Consider the following 16,891-nt stretch of genomic DNA (forward strand, 5'->3'; position numbering starts at 1 on the left):
AATATAATTATAATTTAAAGAGCTTTTTCTACATGGAGTGCCACCTATAACGCCACAATTGAATGTTTTGAGAAGAAAAAAAAAAGGTTCTTGAGATAACCCGAACTTTTTCTTTTAAGCGGTGCCTTCGCCGTTGATGACGACATATTCCTGCGACTTGTAGTTCCTGTCAGCCCATGAGGTTTTGTTGGTGAGCTGTTTGATTTTCAGCGTTTCTCACGTAAACAAGCATCCCTGTGAGTATGTAGGTTTCATCCAAGTGTCGGACTTAGAGCGGTAAATATTCCAAATACACGTGAGTGGGAAGGCTAGCTAGCTACGTGGCTAAGTCAAAACCAGTAACACTCGTACTATTTCAGCTGTTGGAGGGAGTCCTTTTAGCGCTTCGACTGGAGTTTTTGCTATGGCTGGGAGCAGGATGCAACTGGAGCTGTCCCGCGTGGTTCAGGGAAGAAGTCGGCTGGGTGTCCTGAAGGGACTGGACAGGACGGGGCAGCATTCACTGGAGATCCCGGGGTGTCTGCTGTACACACACTTTGGCACCGTTCCCCACCTCACTCAGGACACACTGCACACGCTGATCAGTCTCCCCTCTGTCACTCAGATCACTTTGTCCCACATGTAAGCTGTCCCATTATGGAAACGCCAAAGCACGCACAGTGATCTCCTTTTATTTTTCAAATCTAAACCACATCTCAACCATTCTCCTTCTAGAGCTGAGCACCAGGAGGTGCTGGAGGAGTTTAAGGATGGATTCAGAAAATTCGCAGGTAAAAATTTACATTTTTCATAATTTCCTCTTTCTCTCTTTCCTTTCAGCATGTTTATCTTACAGAGAGTAATGAGAGCAGAAGAAGAAGAGGACGACAGGTGTTCAAACAAGACACCATTAATTACGCTTAAATTATGATGACACCAGAGCTTATCCAATGTATTCATATGTATTGAGTATTGATTAATAGGTAATCTATCATCATTTCTTTTTCTTTTTTCTTTTTTTACCTAAATGGAGAATATGAAGTGTTGCAGAGGGGTTGACTGATTATCTGCCGTTCTGATTATTGGAGCTGATATTCAGACTTTTTCCATTTATCACTATTATTATTGTTGTTTGTTATTAGATTTATGGCACAATAAATTAATTTAGCACATCTGACGAGTCACACATTTAACCATACAGGAGACTACTGATCCACAGGTGGGTGTAGAGTAGTGGATTTGTGATTGGAGCAGCTCCAGAGTGGCATATTACACGTTAACAAAAGAAAAATAAATCCATATAGAGAAGAGAGGTCATGGTTAGCTTGAACAGATATCCAGATATTCTCCTTCAGGATGTTTTGGTAGGCAGCAGAATTCCTCTTTCTATTTACCACAGCAAGTCTTCCAGGTCCTGAAGCAGCAAAGCAGCCCCAGACCATCACATTACCACCACCATATTTTACTGTTGGTATGATCTTTCTTTTCTGAAATGCTGTCTTACTTTTACCTCAGATTTAATGGGACACACAATTTTCCAAAAAGTTCAACTTTTGTCTCATCACCCCACAGAGTGTTTTACAAAAAGTCTTGTTTATCATCAAGTTGTTTTTCGTCAACACTGAGATGAGCTTTTATGTTCCTTCTCCTGCTCAGCAGTGGTTTTTGTCTTGGAACTCTGCCATGAAGGCCATTTTTGCCCAGTTTCTTTCTTATGGTGGAGTGATGAACACTGACGCTAACTGAGACAAGTGAGGCCTTCAGTTCTTTGCAAGTTGTTCAGGGATACTTGTGACGTATTGGATGGGTCGTCGCTGCACTCTTGAGTTAATTTTGGTCAGCCGGCCACTTCTGGGAAGGTTCACCACTGTTCCATGATTTCAGCATTTGTGGATAATGTCGTCGCACTGTGGTTTGCTGGAGTCCAACAGCTTTAGAAATGACTTGATAACCTTTTGCAGGCTGATAGATTGCAGTTAAAATTAGTTTTTTATTTGTTTTCTTGGATCGTGGGATGATTTTGAGGATTTTTTTGTTCCACTCCACTTTCTCATACAGGTCCTATTTAAGTGATTTCTCGATTGAGTATGGGTGTGGCTAGAGAAATTGGGGGGAGGGGATAACGCTTCCTCCTTCATAATAAACACATTCATTTAGACATGTGTGGATAAATTCAGTCTGAGCTCCTCTAGAAGTACAGTAATGAAAGCAAATGTGCAGCATTTTGGTGAGTGTGCCATGCTTACCAACCATATAAACCTTTAAAAAATGGCAACTGCATTTTTATTTTAATACACTGAAAATTATTTAGTCTCCCGTTTAGGGAAGCTAAAATGCCAGAGTGGTGTGATGGGTAGGTGTAAATAAAGAAGCTGTAGATTTGAAAGCAAAAATGTGTTGCTGTGGACGTGGCCTGGGCTTCACCCAGCCTCAGGCAGCCACTTTAAGAAAATTAGACATGTTACCACGATATCATCACTTGGAATAAACTATCATTGATTACTACTGCCTCTGCCTCTGAAGCCCCTGAAGGGACAAGCAGTGATTGAATAGCCTTTGCTGCTATTAGACAGTTTTGTTTTCTCACCTTCTGATCCTCTGCAGCGGCTGGGTTTGCTGATAAGGACACAGCTCGTTCTTCTCTCAGTCGTCACATTAACATGCAGAGTCGAAGCGCCTCGCTCTGTCACCTGGCTTCACGCTCGACCCTCTTAACTCCTTTGCTGCTGTGTTCTCTGTGAGTGATGCAGTTACGTCTGGTTTCAGGTCTTCATGATACTGTGCTCTACTGCTCCCTTCACGACCCTGCCACGCACAGCCCGACGGGTTACACCACCAACAAGGTGACATTGCTCACGCTGTGGTAAACTAAAGGCCCTGGTGACTTTACCGCTGGGTGCGATCACAGGTGAAATGGGTTTCTCACATATTTTTGCTTTGTTATTAGACGGTGTCAGTGTGGGGCAGCGGTGGGCGGATAGAACTAACGGTGGCCAAGTTCATGGCTCTTCAGAAGACCGTACAACCAGACTGGTACCAGAGCATGTGCGACGGAGAGACCTGGCAGAACAGCGCTTCTCGCAAACGGGTCAGAAAGTCGGTGGATCGGACTCTCGCTCATTTGGACGAGTGTTTGCTGGTGCACCAAAAATCAAAGGTACACAGTGAACACACACTTTATCAGCCGCTGAGCACGCTTGCATCTGCGAGTGAGTCATGCATCGCACAGACACACAAGACAAAGATTGACGTTAGTGCAGTTGTGACAGGGGCTGCTGTGCATCTGTACTACAGCTGGAAGCTCAGTGAGATTAGGATGAATTCATTATCAGTGGGTATCTACACTATCAGCAGGTGTGTGATGGTGCAGCATTAAGCATGACTAATAGAATAGTCTGCTTTGCTTTCTTTTGATTGCAGTCAAAGAGTGGCTCATTCCATGAGAGGGTGGACTGAGTAAAAAGGATTAATATGAAGAGGTGCGGGGGAACTGTCGTGACTCGTGCATATGACATCTTTGCTCTTTTACGCCTCAGTGGATAATAGATTAAAAAAAAGCAATGTTCTCCTCTAGCCTTAGGACATATTAGTGTTTTTTTTTTCTATGCTTATATATGTTCTCTAAGTCTTTGCTAATTGCTTGTAAATTTATAAGCTGTTTCCTCACCTGAACACAAACCAAATGTTCCTTGAGACAATAAACTGAGAGTTTGGAGTCACATTAAGCAGAGAGGACTGACAGCATTCTGCAGGTAATTCATGACATGGGTGCTACGGGGACTGTCTTAGCTCCTCGTGACTTGCAGTCAAATTTGTGCCTTGAATGTACAAACTTGCAGATGGGCTCTGGCAAGATTAAAGCCTTTAATTTATTTATTTTTGCAGCTGCAAATCTTGTCAAGGACCGTGCGTGCCCATGAAAATCTAGATTTTGATCTCTTGGCTCCTTCTTTCTTTTGTCATTTTGGAGTGTTTTGGCAGTTTCTAGTCCCCTCGCTGTCTGTTATTTCTAGGAATTGGAGGGAGTTGAGGTGTTTGGTGTGGTGGAAGGAGGCGACATCCTGGAAGAGAGAGTACGCTCTGCCAGAGAGACCGCCAAGAGGCCCGTGGCAGGATTCTGTCTGGACGGCCTCCAGACGGGCTCCATGGACCAAACTCTGAGGACCCAGCTCATCACTGCTATGATCAAGGAGCTGCCTGAGGACAAACCCAGGTTTGCCTTCTCGTGGCTACGTGACCTTTGTGAATTGATTACAGCTCAAACAGTTTTTACCATCATTGAATTGGAAAGCATTCACCGAACACAGTCAGGCAGGACCAAACAGAAAGAGCAATAGTGGGGCTAAACAAACGAGCCCTCTCTGCTGCTGTTTTTCATTTTGTGCCACCAGGACAATTTCTTCCACGCTGTGCATTTATCTAGCAGTTGGAGATCTGACTTTTGAAGCTTTGTGTCTACACAGAATCTCACTGCAGGGCAACAACTAGTCATTATTTTCAGCATCAATAATTGTTTTCATTACTACTGAAAAATGCACTCTGCTAAAGGCTTAAAAATGCCCATTACCAAATCAAATCAAATCAAATCAAATCAAATCACTTTTTATTGTCACATCACATGTGCAGGCACACTGGCACAGCACATGCGAGTGAAATTCTTGTGTGCGAGCCCCACAAGCAACAGAGATGTGCAAACACAACAACACAAACGAGCAAAATACAAGAATGGCCAACCTGAAACTAATAAATATATGTACAATATATAATAGTGTATGCATTTCTGGATGTGTATACTAAATATTTTCCTACGTGTGTGTGTGTGTGTGTGTGTGTGTGTGTGTGTGTGTGTGTGTGTGTATACACATTTTTACAAATTAAATAGTAAAAAAATAAAATAAAATAATAATAATAATAATAAAATATATAAAATATACAGAGTTGAATATGTGCAAAACAAGTGGCATTTATATACAGTGTGGAGTGCATAATGTTGAAGTTCCAGTAGTGAAGCTGAGGTGTCTATGACGTGTTCAGCAGTCTGATGGCCTGAATGAAGAAGCTGTCTCTCAGTCTGCTGGTACGGGACCGGATGCTGCAGAACCTCCTTCCTGATGGAAGCAGTCTGAACAGTTTATGGCTGGGGTGACTGGAGTCCTTGATGATCCTCCCCGCTTTCCTCAGGCACCGCTTCCTGTAGATGTCTTGGAGGGAGGGAAGCTCACCTCCAATTATCCGTTCAGAGCACCGCACTACTCGCTGGAGAGCTTTGCAGTTGTAGGCGGTGCTGTTGCCATACCAGGTGGTGATGCATCCAGTGAGGATGCTCTCAATGGCACAGCGATAGAAGGTCCTGAGGATGCGGGGGCTCATGCCGAATCTTTTCAGTCTCCTGAGAAAGAAGAGGCGCTGCTGCGCCTTCTTCACTGTTTTGTTTGTGTGTACTGACCACGTAAGATCCTCAGCCAGGTGTACGCCAAGGAACCGGAAGCTGCTCACTCTCTCCACAGCAGCGCCGTTGATGGTGATGGGGGTGTGTACTTCTCTGCACCTCCGGAAGTCCACTATCAACTCCTTTGTCTTTGCGACGTTGAGGGTGAGATGGTTGTCTTGACACCAGTGGGTCAGGGCGCTGACCTCCTCCCTGTAAGCCGTCTCATCACCGTTGGTGATAAGACCCACCACTGTAGTGTCGTCCGCAAACTTCACAATGATGTTGGAGTTGTTAGTGGCTGTGCAGTCGTAGGTGTAGAGTGAGTACAGGAGAGGGCTCAGTACACACCCCTGTGGAGCACCAGTGTTCAGTGTGATGGGGGATGAGGTGATGCTGCCCAGTCTGACCACCTGGCGTCTGTCAGACAGGAAGCTAAGGATCCAGCTGCAGAGGGAGCTGCTCAGTCCTAGATCCTGCAGTTTCCTGTCCAGCTTCGAGGGAACGATGGTATTGAATGCTGAGCTGTAATCTACAAACAGCATCCTCACATACGTGTCTCTCTTCTCCAGGTGTGACAGGGCAGTGTGTAGTGTCAGGGCTATGGCATCATCAGTGGACCTGTTGTGGCGGTATGCGAACTGTAGAGGGTCCAGTGAGTCGGGTAGTGCAGAGCAGATGAAGTCCCTGACCAGCTTCTCGAAGCATTTGCTTACGATGGGGGTCAGGGCTACAGGTCGCCAGTCGTTCAATGAGGAGATGGTGGAGGATTTGGGTACAGGGACGATGGTGGCCATTTTGAAGCAGGCTGGGACTACAGACAGAGAGAGGGAAAGGTTGAAGATGTGCGTGAACACTCCAGCCAGCTGAGCCGCGCATGACCTGAGGACGCGGCCGGGAATCCCGTCCGGACCAGTAGCTTTGCGTGCGTTCACCTTCCTGAAGCACTTCCGCACATCCTCCTCAGACACAGTGTGCGCACTGACGTCATCCGCGGTGCGCACACTGTCCGGTCTCATGGTGTTCGCTGCGTCGAATCTAGCACGGAATAGTCATGTTTACTCGGTCAAATATTTAATTTAGGATTTCCACTGGCAACGGTTTAATGTGCAGATTACTCAATTAATTATTTGGTTAAAACATCAGAAAATAAAAATGTTAAAATGTCCGTTTCCAGCTGTTCCAGTTCAGGAGGATATAGACGTCATGGCAACAGATATTTTGAACTTTCTGTTCATTTTTTCGAAAAAAAATTGTTCTCATGAATTTTTCCCCTCATTTCTTTCATCTATTAATTTACCTGTTTGTTCAGCCATGATAAAACTAAATAGAAGAGTGGAAATGGACAACAACAACCGACTGTACTGATTTTATTTGTGAACGTATTGAAGAGGCAATCCACGTTTTTGTCACAGTGGAACACATTAAGTCTTATTTAACTGACAGATCGATTAGCTGCTCATTCATTTCTGATAAATGTAGCAATTAATGTGTAAAGACGTTATAATTCAGAGGCTGAGAAGCCGCATTTGATGTATTCTGCAAAATCAATTAATTGTCCTGCTTGATTAATTATAAGTGAAAACCCAGCAGCTATGCCTCGCCCCCACCCCCTCCGCAATCTTCAAGCGCTCATTATCTCAGCTCGACCTTAAAGTGCTGGTGTCATTTAATTTTCATCCATTGCGTTGCTCTTTATTACATTTCTTCTTTGCTGGGACAGTTTTTTTTGGGTCACTTTTATAAGACAAAATGTGCACATTCAAAAAGGAAAAAGTAGAAAAGTATTTTTTAGGTTGGAAAATCCACGTCCGCATTTCCTTTTACAATTCTAAGAGCATGATACACAGTCACTGCCACTTTATTAGATACATCATTAATTTAATTAAAGGGGAAAAGGTTAAAAACTCATCAGCAGCTATTTTGATAAGGAGTTTATTGTGACCTCGGTTGAAGATTTGCTCCTAAATACAATGTACGTTTTGTCCTGTTGGATAATTAATTTAGATCAGTTTGGACAGATAATCATTTGTCTCAGACACATCTTTCTATGCAGCTTAAAACATGGCAGACTACAGTCCCTTTAGAGACTTTGGGGGGGTGTTCCTCCACACTGAATCATCCTTTAGGAGTTTACTCTCTGGAGATCATGTCACATGAGCCCACCTCTCTGGGAGGGGATGGAGGAGCTCTGCTCGTGGCTTAAAGAGTGGAGCTACACAGAGCTACTGTAATCAGAAATGAGAGGTCTGTGATCAGGAGCTTCCCTAAGTTGGCTTGTTAACAGGCTCATCTGGAACACCATAGGGCAGCATCCCCGCTGGTTTTTCTGGCTGTTAGAGAAGCAGCTTCCTACCAGAAAGTGGAGATGAGTCATTATCGAATGCTAAATTCGCCTTGACCTTGATGCCTGGAGGCAGAGAGTCAGGAGGAGCCCGGGAAATGGGGAAGGCACCAACGAGCCAACCAACACTCCAGAGAAGAAGCGTGCTGCTGGTGTTTGTGAAAGGCTTTTGTCTGCCAGTAATATGTTGTTGACATTTTGCATCAACGTTTCATTTATTGAGTGTTCAGGCTATTGATTTTTGGTGTCTTTGTGCGCGTTTGTGTGTGACTCTCAGACTCCTGCACGGTGTGGGACGACCTGATGAGGTGCTGGCGTGCGTCGAGGCCGGCGTGGACCTGTTTGAGAGTTTTTTCCCCTTCCTGGCGACAGAGCGAGGCTGCGCTCTCTCCTTCGGCTTTGACATTTCCACGGACCCAGAGCGCGCAGGTAGAGCGCCCCCTGCAGGTGTGGTGAAGAGCTGTGCTGAGACGTAGTTAGCACTTTTAGACCTCCTCACATTTATCAGCTGAAGTTGTGTCATTACAGCCAGTAAAAGTAAACTGAAGTGAAAAGAAAGTTCACTTCATTGGTAGTTTTTGTGCACACATATAAATCTATAAGCTCTTTATGTTTCATGCATGCAGCCCCTCAGGACCGAACTCCATGAATAAAACATCTTATTTTATTGTTAATAATTCCATAGTTTTGCCTTTCACTTGTATTCCAGCATGAACCCTGAATACACATGAGTGATAAACAGAATAGTGGATTAAAGAGGTATGACCAGAGCAGTGTGAAAAGATTAAAAGGATATAAATATAGTGGATTTCATGTATGAAAAAGTATTAGTGTTAATTCTTTAGAAAGGGGAACAGACGCTACTTTGATGTCTTAAATGGCACCGAGTCTGAGTTAACTGATAAAACAGAAGTGATGATTAAATATGCTCTAGCAGATTTGTTAATTTCCATAGGAGGAGCCTTTGATGGTGAGTTAAAAAAGGATGGAGTTAATGTTCCTGGTTCTTAAACAAACGGACGAAGGGCTTTCATCTCACAGCGATGCCGTTATCTAGTTTTAATTTGGTGAGAAACGAGGCTGACGGCTGCTGCGGCCGGTTTTCAAGTAATGAATAGAAATTAAGTGTTACTTGTGATCATTGACATCTGATGTGCGCATGATGGCTTGTAACTTATGCTTTTGTTTGTGTTTGTGTGTATTGTAGAAGCACAAAATCACTTACGAGCAGAAATGCAGTTCATGGTGGGTGAAATGGTATCAAACTGATAGCAGAGTTACAGCCATCCTGATCGCTATCCCCAGTGAGAATCTACAGGAGCCTTGGCGCTCCTTGTACCCTAGTAAGAAGTTGTATTAAACTCATCTGACAGAGGGGAGTTTGGGATCTGGCGCTATGCAGTGCCAGACAGCATTAATCAATTCTGCACATGGAGCATAATGGAGTTCAGTGAAGGTGTCGGACCCTTAGAGAAATTCTAATTCACCATTCAGCCAATTACACAGCCCCGTGGGAGGTATGTCAACACCCTCGCTTCCCAGTTAAGGTTCTTTTAGACGTGTCAGAGCATATGCTAATTCACCCGTTCCCCCCTTGTCACCCACTTAAAGTATTCATCTGTCACACGGTTTCTTTCTCTATTTTTAGAAGCCCCTCCAATCTTTTTATGTGTCCTCACTGCTATTTCTGCCACTTTAAGGCAGGATAACTGCTTATCTGAGACAAAGCTAAGGAGATTTTAGCGTATGAAAACGATCACGCCATAGAAATGTGTAATTTAAGGTAAAAACAGCTTGCACAGCTTGTGTGTCTGCTAATTGCAGCTAAATTTGTTTGGCTCTAAGCTGTTCCTTGTAAAAGCTAACTAGCGCAGCTTATCAGCTTGGCGGTAATGACGTCGCTGCTGCCTCTGACTTATAGTGCTTAAACTAACTTCAGATCATATAAATTTAAATGTTTGTAAAGATGAACTCATTGACCTGGCTCATTAGTTCAAATAGATGAGAGTACACATTTTAGATGTGTTTTACACGCAGCAGTGTGAGATGCAGTTCTGCGTTTCCTCTCTTATGGTTTTATGAAGGGCCTGTGACAATGATAGCCTTCGAACTCCAGTCTCTTTCTTCTTAGATCCAGTTTGTGTTGTTGCTGCTTTTTTTCTTTGTGCAAAATTTAATCTCCAGTGAAAGTTACTTCTCGCTTCTTGATGTTTTATTAGCTTTGGTCAAGCTTCATTCCATTTATTCTGAAGCTTATCACCTCCCCTTTTAAGCTCCACACAGACACCATGATAATTTCCGTTTTCTGCTTTGTTTATGCACTTTGTTGCTCTCTGCATCACCTCTCTTGGGTTCCACTAAACCCATTATGCTCTTCTCTTACCGTTTAATCTCTATCTTTAATAACAGACATTGCTATGGATCACTTTTTTTTCTTCTTCTTCTCCAGCAAACCCTCCAGTCTTCCTTGTATCTTTTGTCTGTTTCTGGCTAGAGATCTGGTCCTCCTTTAAACAACAGCCCTCTTATTAAAAACCGCTCTTCTTCAACAAGAGTTACCATTCAAAGCCTATGAAACTACAGTACTGTGCGGAAGTGCCCCTCATTTTCTATGTTTTGTTTGGAAAATGTGAAATGGGTGGAAATATTTATTGAGACGTGAAATAAACTGAACGGGTGGAAATAAAGTATAAAGAGCACAACTGATAGTATTGCATTGTGAGTTCTCCTATCTACGTTTTCCAGACGGTATTCCATGGCAGATTTAAAGCTGATGGTACTTTTCAGCTTTCATTTTTCCAGCAATTTTGACAAGAGCCCCAACAGCAATGGTTGAAATAGAGCCGTAAACCTTGACAGAGCCTGAAACGTGTTTCAAAGATGAATGTAGACACTCAATATTGTCTGCCGAGCTCCTCCATACATACATATGGATGACAAATTTTGATTCATCACTCCATAAGTCCTGTGCTCACTGATTTTCAGTCTAACTCTTGTGTAATTTGGCATACCTCTGTCTCTTCTCCATGTTTCCCTTCCTTAATGATGGCTTCTTGATAGCCACTCTGCCACTGAGACATTTCTGATGAGGCAATTTTTGAAGGAGACACCACACAGCATACTGAGATTTGAGGTTGAGTTAATAGGTCTTTGGGAATCACTTCACTAATGCCCAAAGAAAAACCCTAAAAGACCCTCAGAAAGCCTCGAGAACTATTGCTAAAGACCATTTAAAAAAATACAAGAAAGTCCGGGTCCGTGGAAGACTGAGTACTCTAGATTGTGCAGGTTGCCAATGAAGGTTTTGTTTTATGATTTGGTAAAGGCTGTCTCAGTTAGCTCTAGCTCTGCCTCTGTTACTCTGCTGTATGTTGGGTGTTTGTTGTTTGTTAGCAGCTACACACATAAATGCCTCAGTTTGTCTGTTAGTTCTGCTTCTCACTTTGCTATTGTTGATAATATCAGTATAGGTAATATTATGCATCTGGATGGCCAATATTGTAAAAAAATTGCATCTTAATGTTTGAGTCAGCTGTGTATTTATCCTACACCCCCACCCCCCTTTGCATTAATGACTTCAATCACTCATGCTGCAGCCACAATTGGAGCCAATGCCATTTTCAACAGTGACTGTGGATGTTATATTCAAATAGTGGGGAAAAAAAAGGATGTATAAGTGTTAGCTGCGGTGATACGTGTTTGATTATTGCTGTCATACTGCAATGGGACATGCCATTTGGCCAGGGATCTGTGCTGGGATTTATACGATGCATGCATGTTTTGGCAGTGTTGGAGTTGAACGAAGAGAAGGCGACAGCAGGGGAGAGCCAGCAGAATGGCGATCTTAATCGTCATGATCAAACACAGATGACACCCTTTGAGATGAACCTCAAAGAGAAAAGGTTCGTAGCAGCTATTGTAATACCCCAGTGGGTTTTCTAAGTAGCAGTGTTTGCAAGTTCTTTTCTTTCATGTGTTTGCTGAAGACCTAATTTACATTTATAATGCCTGTTCATGAATTCTACTTAAACTCAAACTGTGTTTGAACTTCTGCCCAGGTATCAGGACGACTTTAGGCCGCTGGTGGAGGGGTGTGGCTGTTACTGCTGTAAGAACCACCAGAGGGCGTACCTGCACCACCTGCTGGTGACCAATGAGCTGCTGGCTGGAGTTCTACTCATGATCCACAACACAGCCCACTATCACGGCTTCTTCGGGGCCTTAAGAGAAGCGTTGGCCACCGATAAACTGGATGTACTCAAGAAACGAGTACTTGGGGATGGAGGCCTGCAGAGAGAGAGAAAAGAGTAAGATGGATGGAAGCCAATAGATGCGAGAGGGAATGAGCTGAGGGACTAAGGGGGAGAGATCTTCTTCAGTGGAGTGACATGGCCAGAGGCAATCATAAGTACTATCTTGTTCTGCCAAGTCCGGTCACACGACGAACTGAACTGTCCTTGAGAATGACACACTCCATATGCTGCCATCTCTTTGCTTTAAAGAAGAAGATGAAAGGAGAAAGGAGCACACAGAAAACTTTTTGATGTTTGTGCCTTGGGTTTGTGTCCTAGTCTATTGATCTGAGCAGAGGAGACTGTGTCAGGGTTCAGCGGCTGAGGGAAGAAAAGGCGCTTAATATGAGGTCAGAAGGAACCTGCATAAAACATATGGTGAGGATGGATGGTGGTGGACTATTGATGACGACTGAAACCTTAATGTGGTCTGATTGTAGGTCGGCAGATGACTAATGTCCTCTGAACTCAGTGACATAGAAGCACAGACCAGAGGGAGAACCAAACGAGTGTGATCAATTGTTAGCGGGGAGACATTAATAAATGCCACTGTTTCTCCTGTTATATGTGAACAGGTCATGTGTAAAATATGATTCCAGGAAGGCTTTGTTTTTGTCATTTCATACCTTACTGATCAGTCCTAATCAAACATTTTCCATTTGTTTACGTGCATCATGAATATTTATAATGTTGCAGTTGGATACCTCCTCTCAAACGTGTGGAGATTGACTTCTTGTCGTTTTCAACCTCACTGCCTAACCAGCGTCTATGTTGAGATGATGCTTTGCATTAAAGAGGACTCTGGCGAGCTCTGGCTAGCTGGAGTTTTAGACTGACAGCTCCCCCCATTCGTGCTGCTGAGAGAGGATAAAGATCAGATAAAGATACGGGGCTCTGCTGCCTCCCCTGCCATGGTGGAGGGGGCTTTTTTTTCTTCTTTTTTTGTGAAGGTGAAGGGATGTAATTGACTGCCAGACCATGCACACGTCTGTTGGGGGGGGGCAGACTTGCAGAGAGGAGACTGTGACAGATTTATGTAACAGTAATGAGGATTTTATTTACATTGTGGATTACCTTAACTGCATCCAGCGTTATGAACGAGTGGGCCGAAGGATTTGCTGTCGTCAGTTGGTGGGCATAAATACTAAAGGCCCAAAGACATAAAAGGGGCTGAAAAAAGATGAAAAGATGGGTGAAAGCCAAAACAAGCAATGACCTTCAGCCTAGGTTTATTTTGAGGCTTAATGGGATGGCAGCAGACAAACTATTGAAGAGAAGGTTGTAAAGTCAATTCCCCTGGTTAGTTGGTAAAAATAGGAAATGAATTAAATGGCTGTTGCCCTCATTTCCCTGGAAAACTGCTGTATAGATATTGATATCTTGTATTCAAACAATCACAGTAGAAGTAGAAGGAAGCTAACAAAACAGCAGTTTACTTATGTAATGTGCTTTTTTTTTTCTCCCGCGCAACAAATCAACCCTTGCTTAATACGCACTAATTACAAACCCAAAATTTCATCTGCACTAATTAAGCCCTATTGAGGCTGTTACCGTTGATTGTTGAATGAATTTTCCTTTAATGAATCCAGACCCCAGCCGATCTTTCATTTTCTTGCCCTGGTTTACTTATTAAGCTTGTGACCTCCAGAAGTGGAACATAAGTGATTGCAGTAATGATAAGATGCAGCACAATAAATAGGAATATAAATAGGAGCGTAGCAGTCGAGTTTAAACATAACAGCTTGAATGTGTTAAGAGGAGAAAATGAAGGTGTAAAAGTGGGAACGGTTTGTGAATTTGGAGCATGTTTAATATCATTTACATTAACACGGGTTCACACAAGGCTGCACTCTGTCCTTCAGAATATGCATAAGAAATGAGTAATACAGTCCTTGTGAAAAAATGGAGTGTTCATAGGGATTTTTTTACAGTCCTGTGAATGAACTAAAGTACACCTCATGATTTAGTAGCTGGTAGAAGCACCGTTAGCAGTAATAACTTGAATTGTTTTCTGTTTGGCTTTATCAGTTTCCCGCATCTTTGTGGAGGAATTTTGGCCGGCTCTTTTTTTCCTTTTCTTTTTTTTCTTTTGCTTTTTACAACGTTGCTTCAGTTCGTTGAGGTTTGCAGGCTTTTATTTACACACAACTTTGTTCATTTCTCACCACAGCATTTCAGTCACGTTGAGGTATGGACCGCAGCACTTTTTATTCTTTTACTTTTAAGCCATTCTGTTGTAGATTCGTGCTGTGTTTGGGATCATTGTCCTGTTCTATGACCCACTTTCAGCCACAGTTTAGATGTCTGACCGACAGCCTCACACTGTATTATTTTGATATGCAGAGGAGTTAATGATCGAGTCTGCAAGGTGCCCGGGTTTTTTCCCCCAAACACATTGGTCTGAATACTCCAGATCAGCAAACTGCCAAGACTTCTCCTTTTATAGAGGCGCTCACACTTGCTGATGATCAGTTAAGAAAATGATCTCAATTATTAACACCTGGCTGCTACTGACCCTCTTAATTCCTATAGAAGCAGTAAAGATGTGTATTAAAGTTGGTAATTCAGTTGCAGTGGCTTGTTATTAACTACAGGATCTGCTGTATGATTCTGATTTTGTCTCTGCATGGATGAGCACCAGCGATCATCAGTGAACTTTTACATCCATACATCCCCAGCAGGTCTCTGGGGTCATGTGATCAGGCTCTGCTGGCTGTGGGAACGTTTTGCATCAGTGTGCTCCCCAGACTCTGGAGCTTTCTCCCTCTGAGCCTGAGATCTTCAATAAGCAGCTGAAAACTACTCGCCTTTTTAAACTTGCTTTTGGGTAACTATTTGTTGTCGTGTTTTTAAAAAAATGTTATAAATTAAAGTTTTACTTTACTTACTGTGGGTCTTTTTTAGTGGAAAATATGGTGCTGCATAGTCAAACACTGAGGGATGAGCTGGTGTTTGGGCATGTTGCTTTAAAGCGAGGTTTTGGTTTTCGCCAACTCTTGGGAAAGTTATTACAATTTATGTAAATTTATTACAGCTTATCTTAAATGTTGACTGGTGCTGTTTTAAACTGGCTATGCTGCAAAGAAGCTGCACAACATAACAATCGCTTTAATTTTAAATTTGCACTTATCTAAATAGCCGTTATCTCAGTCGAATGCAGTTTAAACATTCGCTGTGGATATTTAGTTACATAAAGTAAGAGCCAAGATAATCCAACCACAATATAATCGATCTCGTAATGCACAGGAGTTAATTTCCTCCGAGGAATTTTACAGAGCAGGGCTGATGGTAACGTTCCCTGTGTGCCTCTTTCTCTGACACTGGGCACAGTTTCCATGTAAAAGAGCTCTGAATGACAGTCAGCAGGTGGTCCTCATAGCTCATTTCAACCAATTACACAGATGGAGAGAACCATTCAGGCTTGATCGCTACAAGTATCTTTCTTCCTCTCCGCTCTTCTGGACAAGGCTGCAGCGTGAGCAGAGCATTTATCTCACACTTCACACGGCAGCTGGATTGTTAGCTGCTGTCATGACAGCGCAACGTTTAAAAAAAAAAAAAAAGAAGAAAAAGGAGTGAGCTCAGCTGCCCTTGCGAAACAACATGGCTTTATGACAAAGTCTCATAAAGCCAGTGGTGTGGGGGGTGTTATTGTGGTTGAAATGATGGCCAGCAGAGGGGTTTATGTGTGGGGGATTGTGTTGTTAGAGTCTTTTCAGTGACTGCATTTGTCACTTATATAAACCAGTGTCCGCAATGAAATGGGAGCTTAAATCTTTGGTTTGAAAAAAAGAGCTTTGGTTGTCTGAGCCATGGGTGGATTACTGAAAAAGCCCACTGGCCACATGCCCAGGAGCCACCTGAACCAGTTAAAAAGCTCTGAATGTTTCCTGTAGGAAAGTCAAGCAACTTTCAAAGGGATGCAAAATGACTACAAAGAGACACAAAATGACTACAGAGAGATGCAAAATAGGCACAAGGGGATTCAGAATGATTACAAAAAGATATTTTTTTTCCTGCTTAGCTTCTGTGTAAAGAGAGGTGGGTGGCCTACATTTCAGTGCCCAGGAGCCCGTTATCTCGATTTGTTCAGAGCTCCAGTTCGTTTTTCAAGAACAAGGCTGGTGATTTTCTCTATTTTCTTTATTAATTCTTAAAACAACAAGCCTGTATTGTCTGACTCACTGTCCAAAACCTGATGTAGCTTAATAATCTTTTGCCAAAGAGCTCCAGTAATCTCTCTGTTTAAACATGTTACTAAACCACACTGTTGCAGTGGGTGGTATGAATTCTCATTACAGAAAACAAAGCCTAGCTCCACAGGCTAATAGCACAACTTTGCTGTAACAGCGTTAGACTCTGTTTTCTCTTCTGAGCATTTTTAGAAATAAGGTTAAATGAATCCATGTCCGGCACATTCTTACTGATTAATTATTGATTAATGCTTATTGTTCAAAGTCAACAGATAGTCATTAAGCGACAGCCTCTTGGGCTGAAAAATTAGACCAGTGTAGAAGAGTGAAAACTGCTGCTTGAATGGCCTCTAGAGGCTGGCTTGAAAAGCGAGTCAGTGCCCATGATTTTCATGTTAAAATATCTAGGTTTACAGCAGAGCTAAGTTTAGAGCCTTGCACAATAAAAATGTTTTAGTCTCTGTAGCTACTTATATCCTTCATGGCTAATAAATGAGTGAGCTCTGTAAACATTTATATTGTTTTCATCCTTAATGTTGTGCATTTTTGTGGTCTCCAGCTGACAGCTAGCTCCTGAGACAATTGGCTAGCTCTGACCTCAGATAATTGGAGTCGCTGACCTTGGTCCTAGACCTCTCAGTCATGTTTGTGGTGT

At 42.8% G+C, this 16,891-nt stretch overlaps 1 protein-coding gene across 4 annotated transcripts; it reads left to right on the forward strand.

The window, feature by feature from the left end:
• Positions 1-41: 41 nt before the first annotated feature.
• qtrt2 (queuine tRNA-ribosyltransferase accessory subunit 2) lies at positions 42-14,930 on the forward strand. 4 transcript variants are annotated; one of them, XM_004546715.3, is made up of 9 exons: positions 42-190; positions 360-621; positions 715-770; positions 2,746-2,822; positions 2,927-3,136; positions 3,993-4,192; positions 8,029-8,198; positions 11,539-11,653; positions 11,810-14,930. In XM_004546715.3, the coding sequence occupies exons 2-9, from the start codon at positions 404-406 to the stop codon at positions 12,060-12,062; spliced, it is 1,299 nt and encodes a 432-aa protein (XP_004546772.1). In that variant the 5' UTR covers positions 42-190; positions 360-403; the 3' UTR covers positions 12,063-14,930. The 4 variants fall into 4 exon arrangements, with proteins under 4 accessions (XP_004546772.1, XP_004546771.1, XP_004546770.1 ...); XM_004546714.3 differs by having other exon boundaries at positions 137-276; XM_004546713.3 differs by having other exon boundaries at positions 156-621.
• Positions 14,931-16,891: the final 1,961 nt, after the last annotated feature.

The sequence above is a fragment of the Maylandia zebra genome, linkage group LG9, assembly GCF_041146795.1.
Source record: "Maylandia zebra isolate NMK-2024a linkage group LG9, Mzebra_GT3a, whole genome shotgun sequence".
Classification (NCBI taxonomy): domain Eukaryota; kingdom Metazoa; phylum Chordata; class Actinopteri; order Cichliformes; family Cichlidae; genus Maylandia; species Maylandia zebra.

What these genes read in the sequence shown, in the direction of transcription:
- qtrt2 (XM_004546715.3), top strand. Translation starts at nt 404, where the DNA reads ATGGCTGGGAGCAGGATGCAACTGGAGCTGTCCCGCGTGGTTCAGGGA. An exon ending in TGGATTCAGAAAATTCGCAG is followed by an intron (nt 771 to 2,745) that starts GTAAAAATTTAC and finishes GTCTGGTTTCAG; the next exon opens with GTCTTCATGATACTGTGCTC. An exon ending in ATGAACCTCAAAGAGAAAAG is followed by an intron (nt 11,654 to 11,809) that starts GTTCGTAGCAGC and finishes ACTTCTGCCCAG; the next exon opens with GTATCAGGACGACTTTAGGC.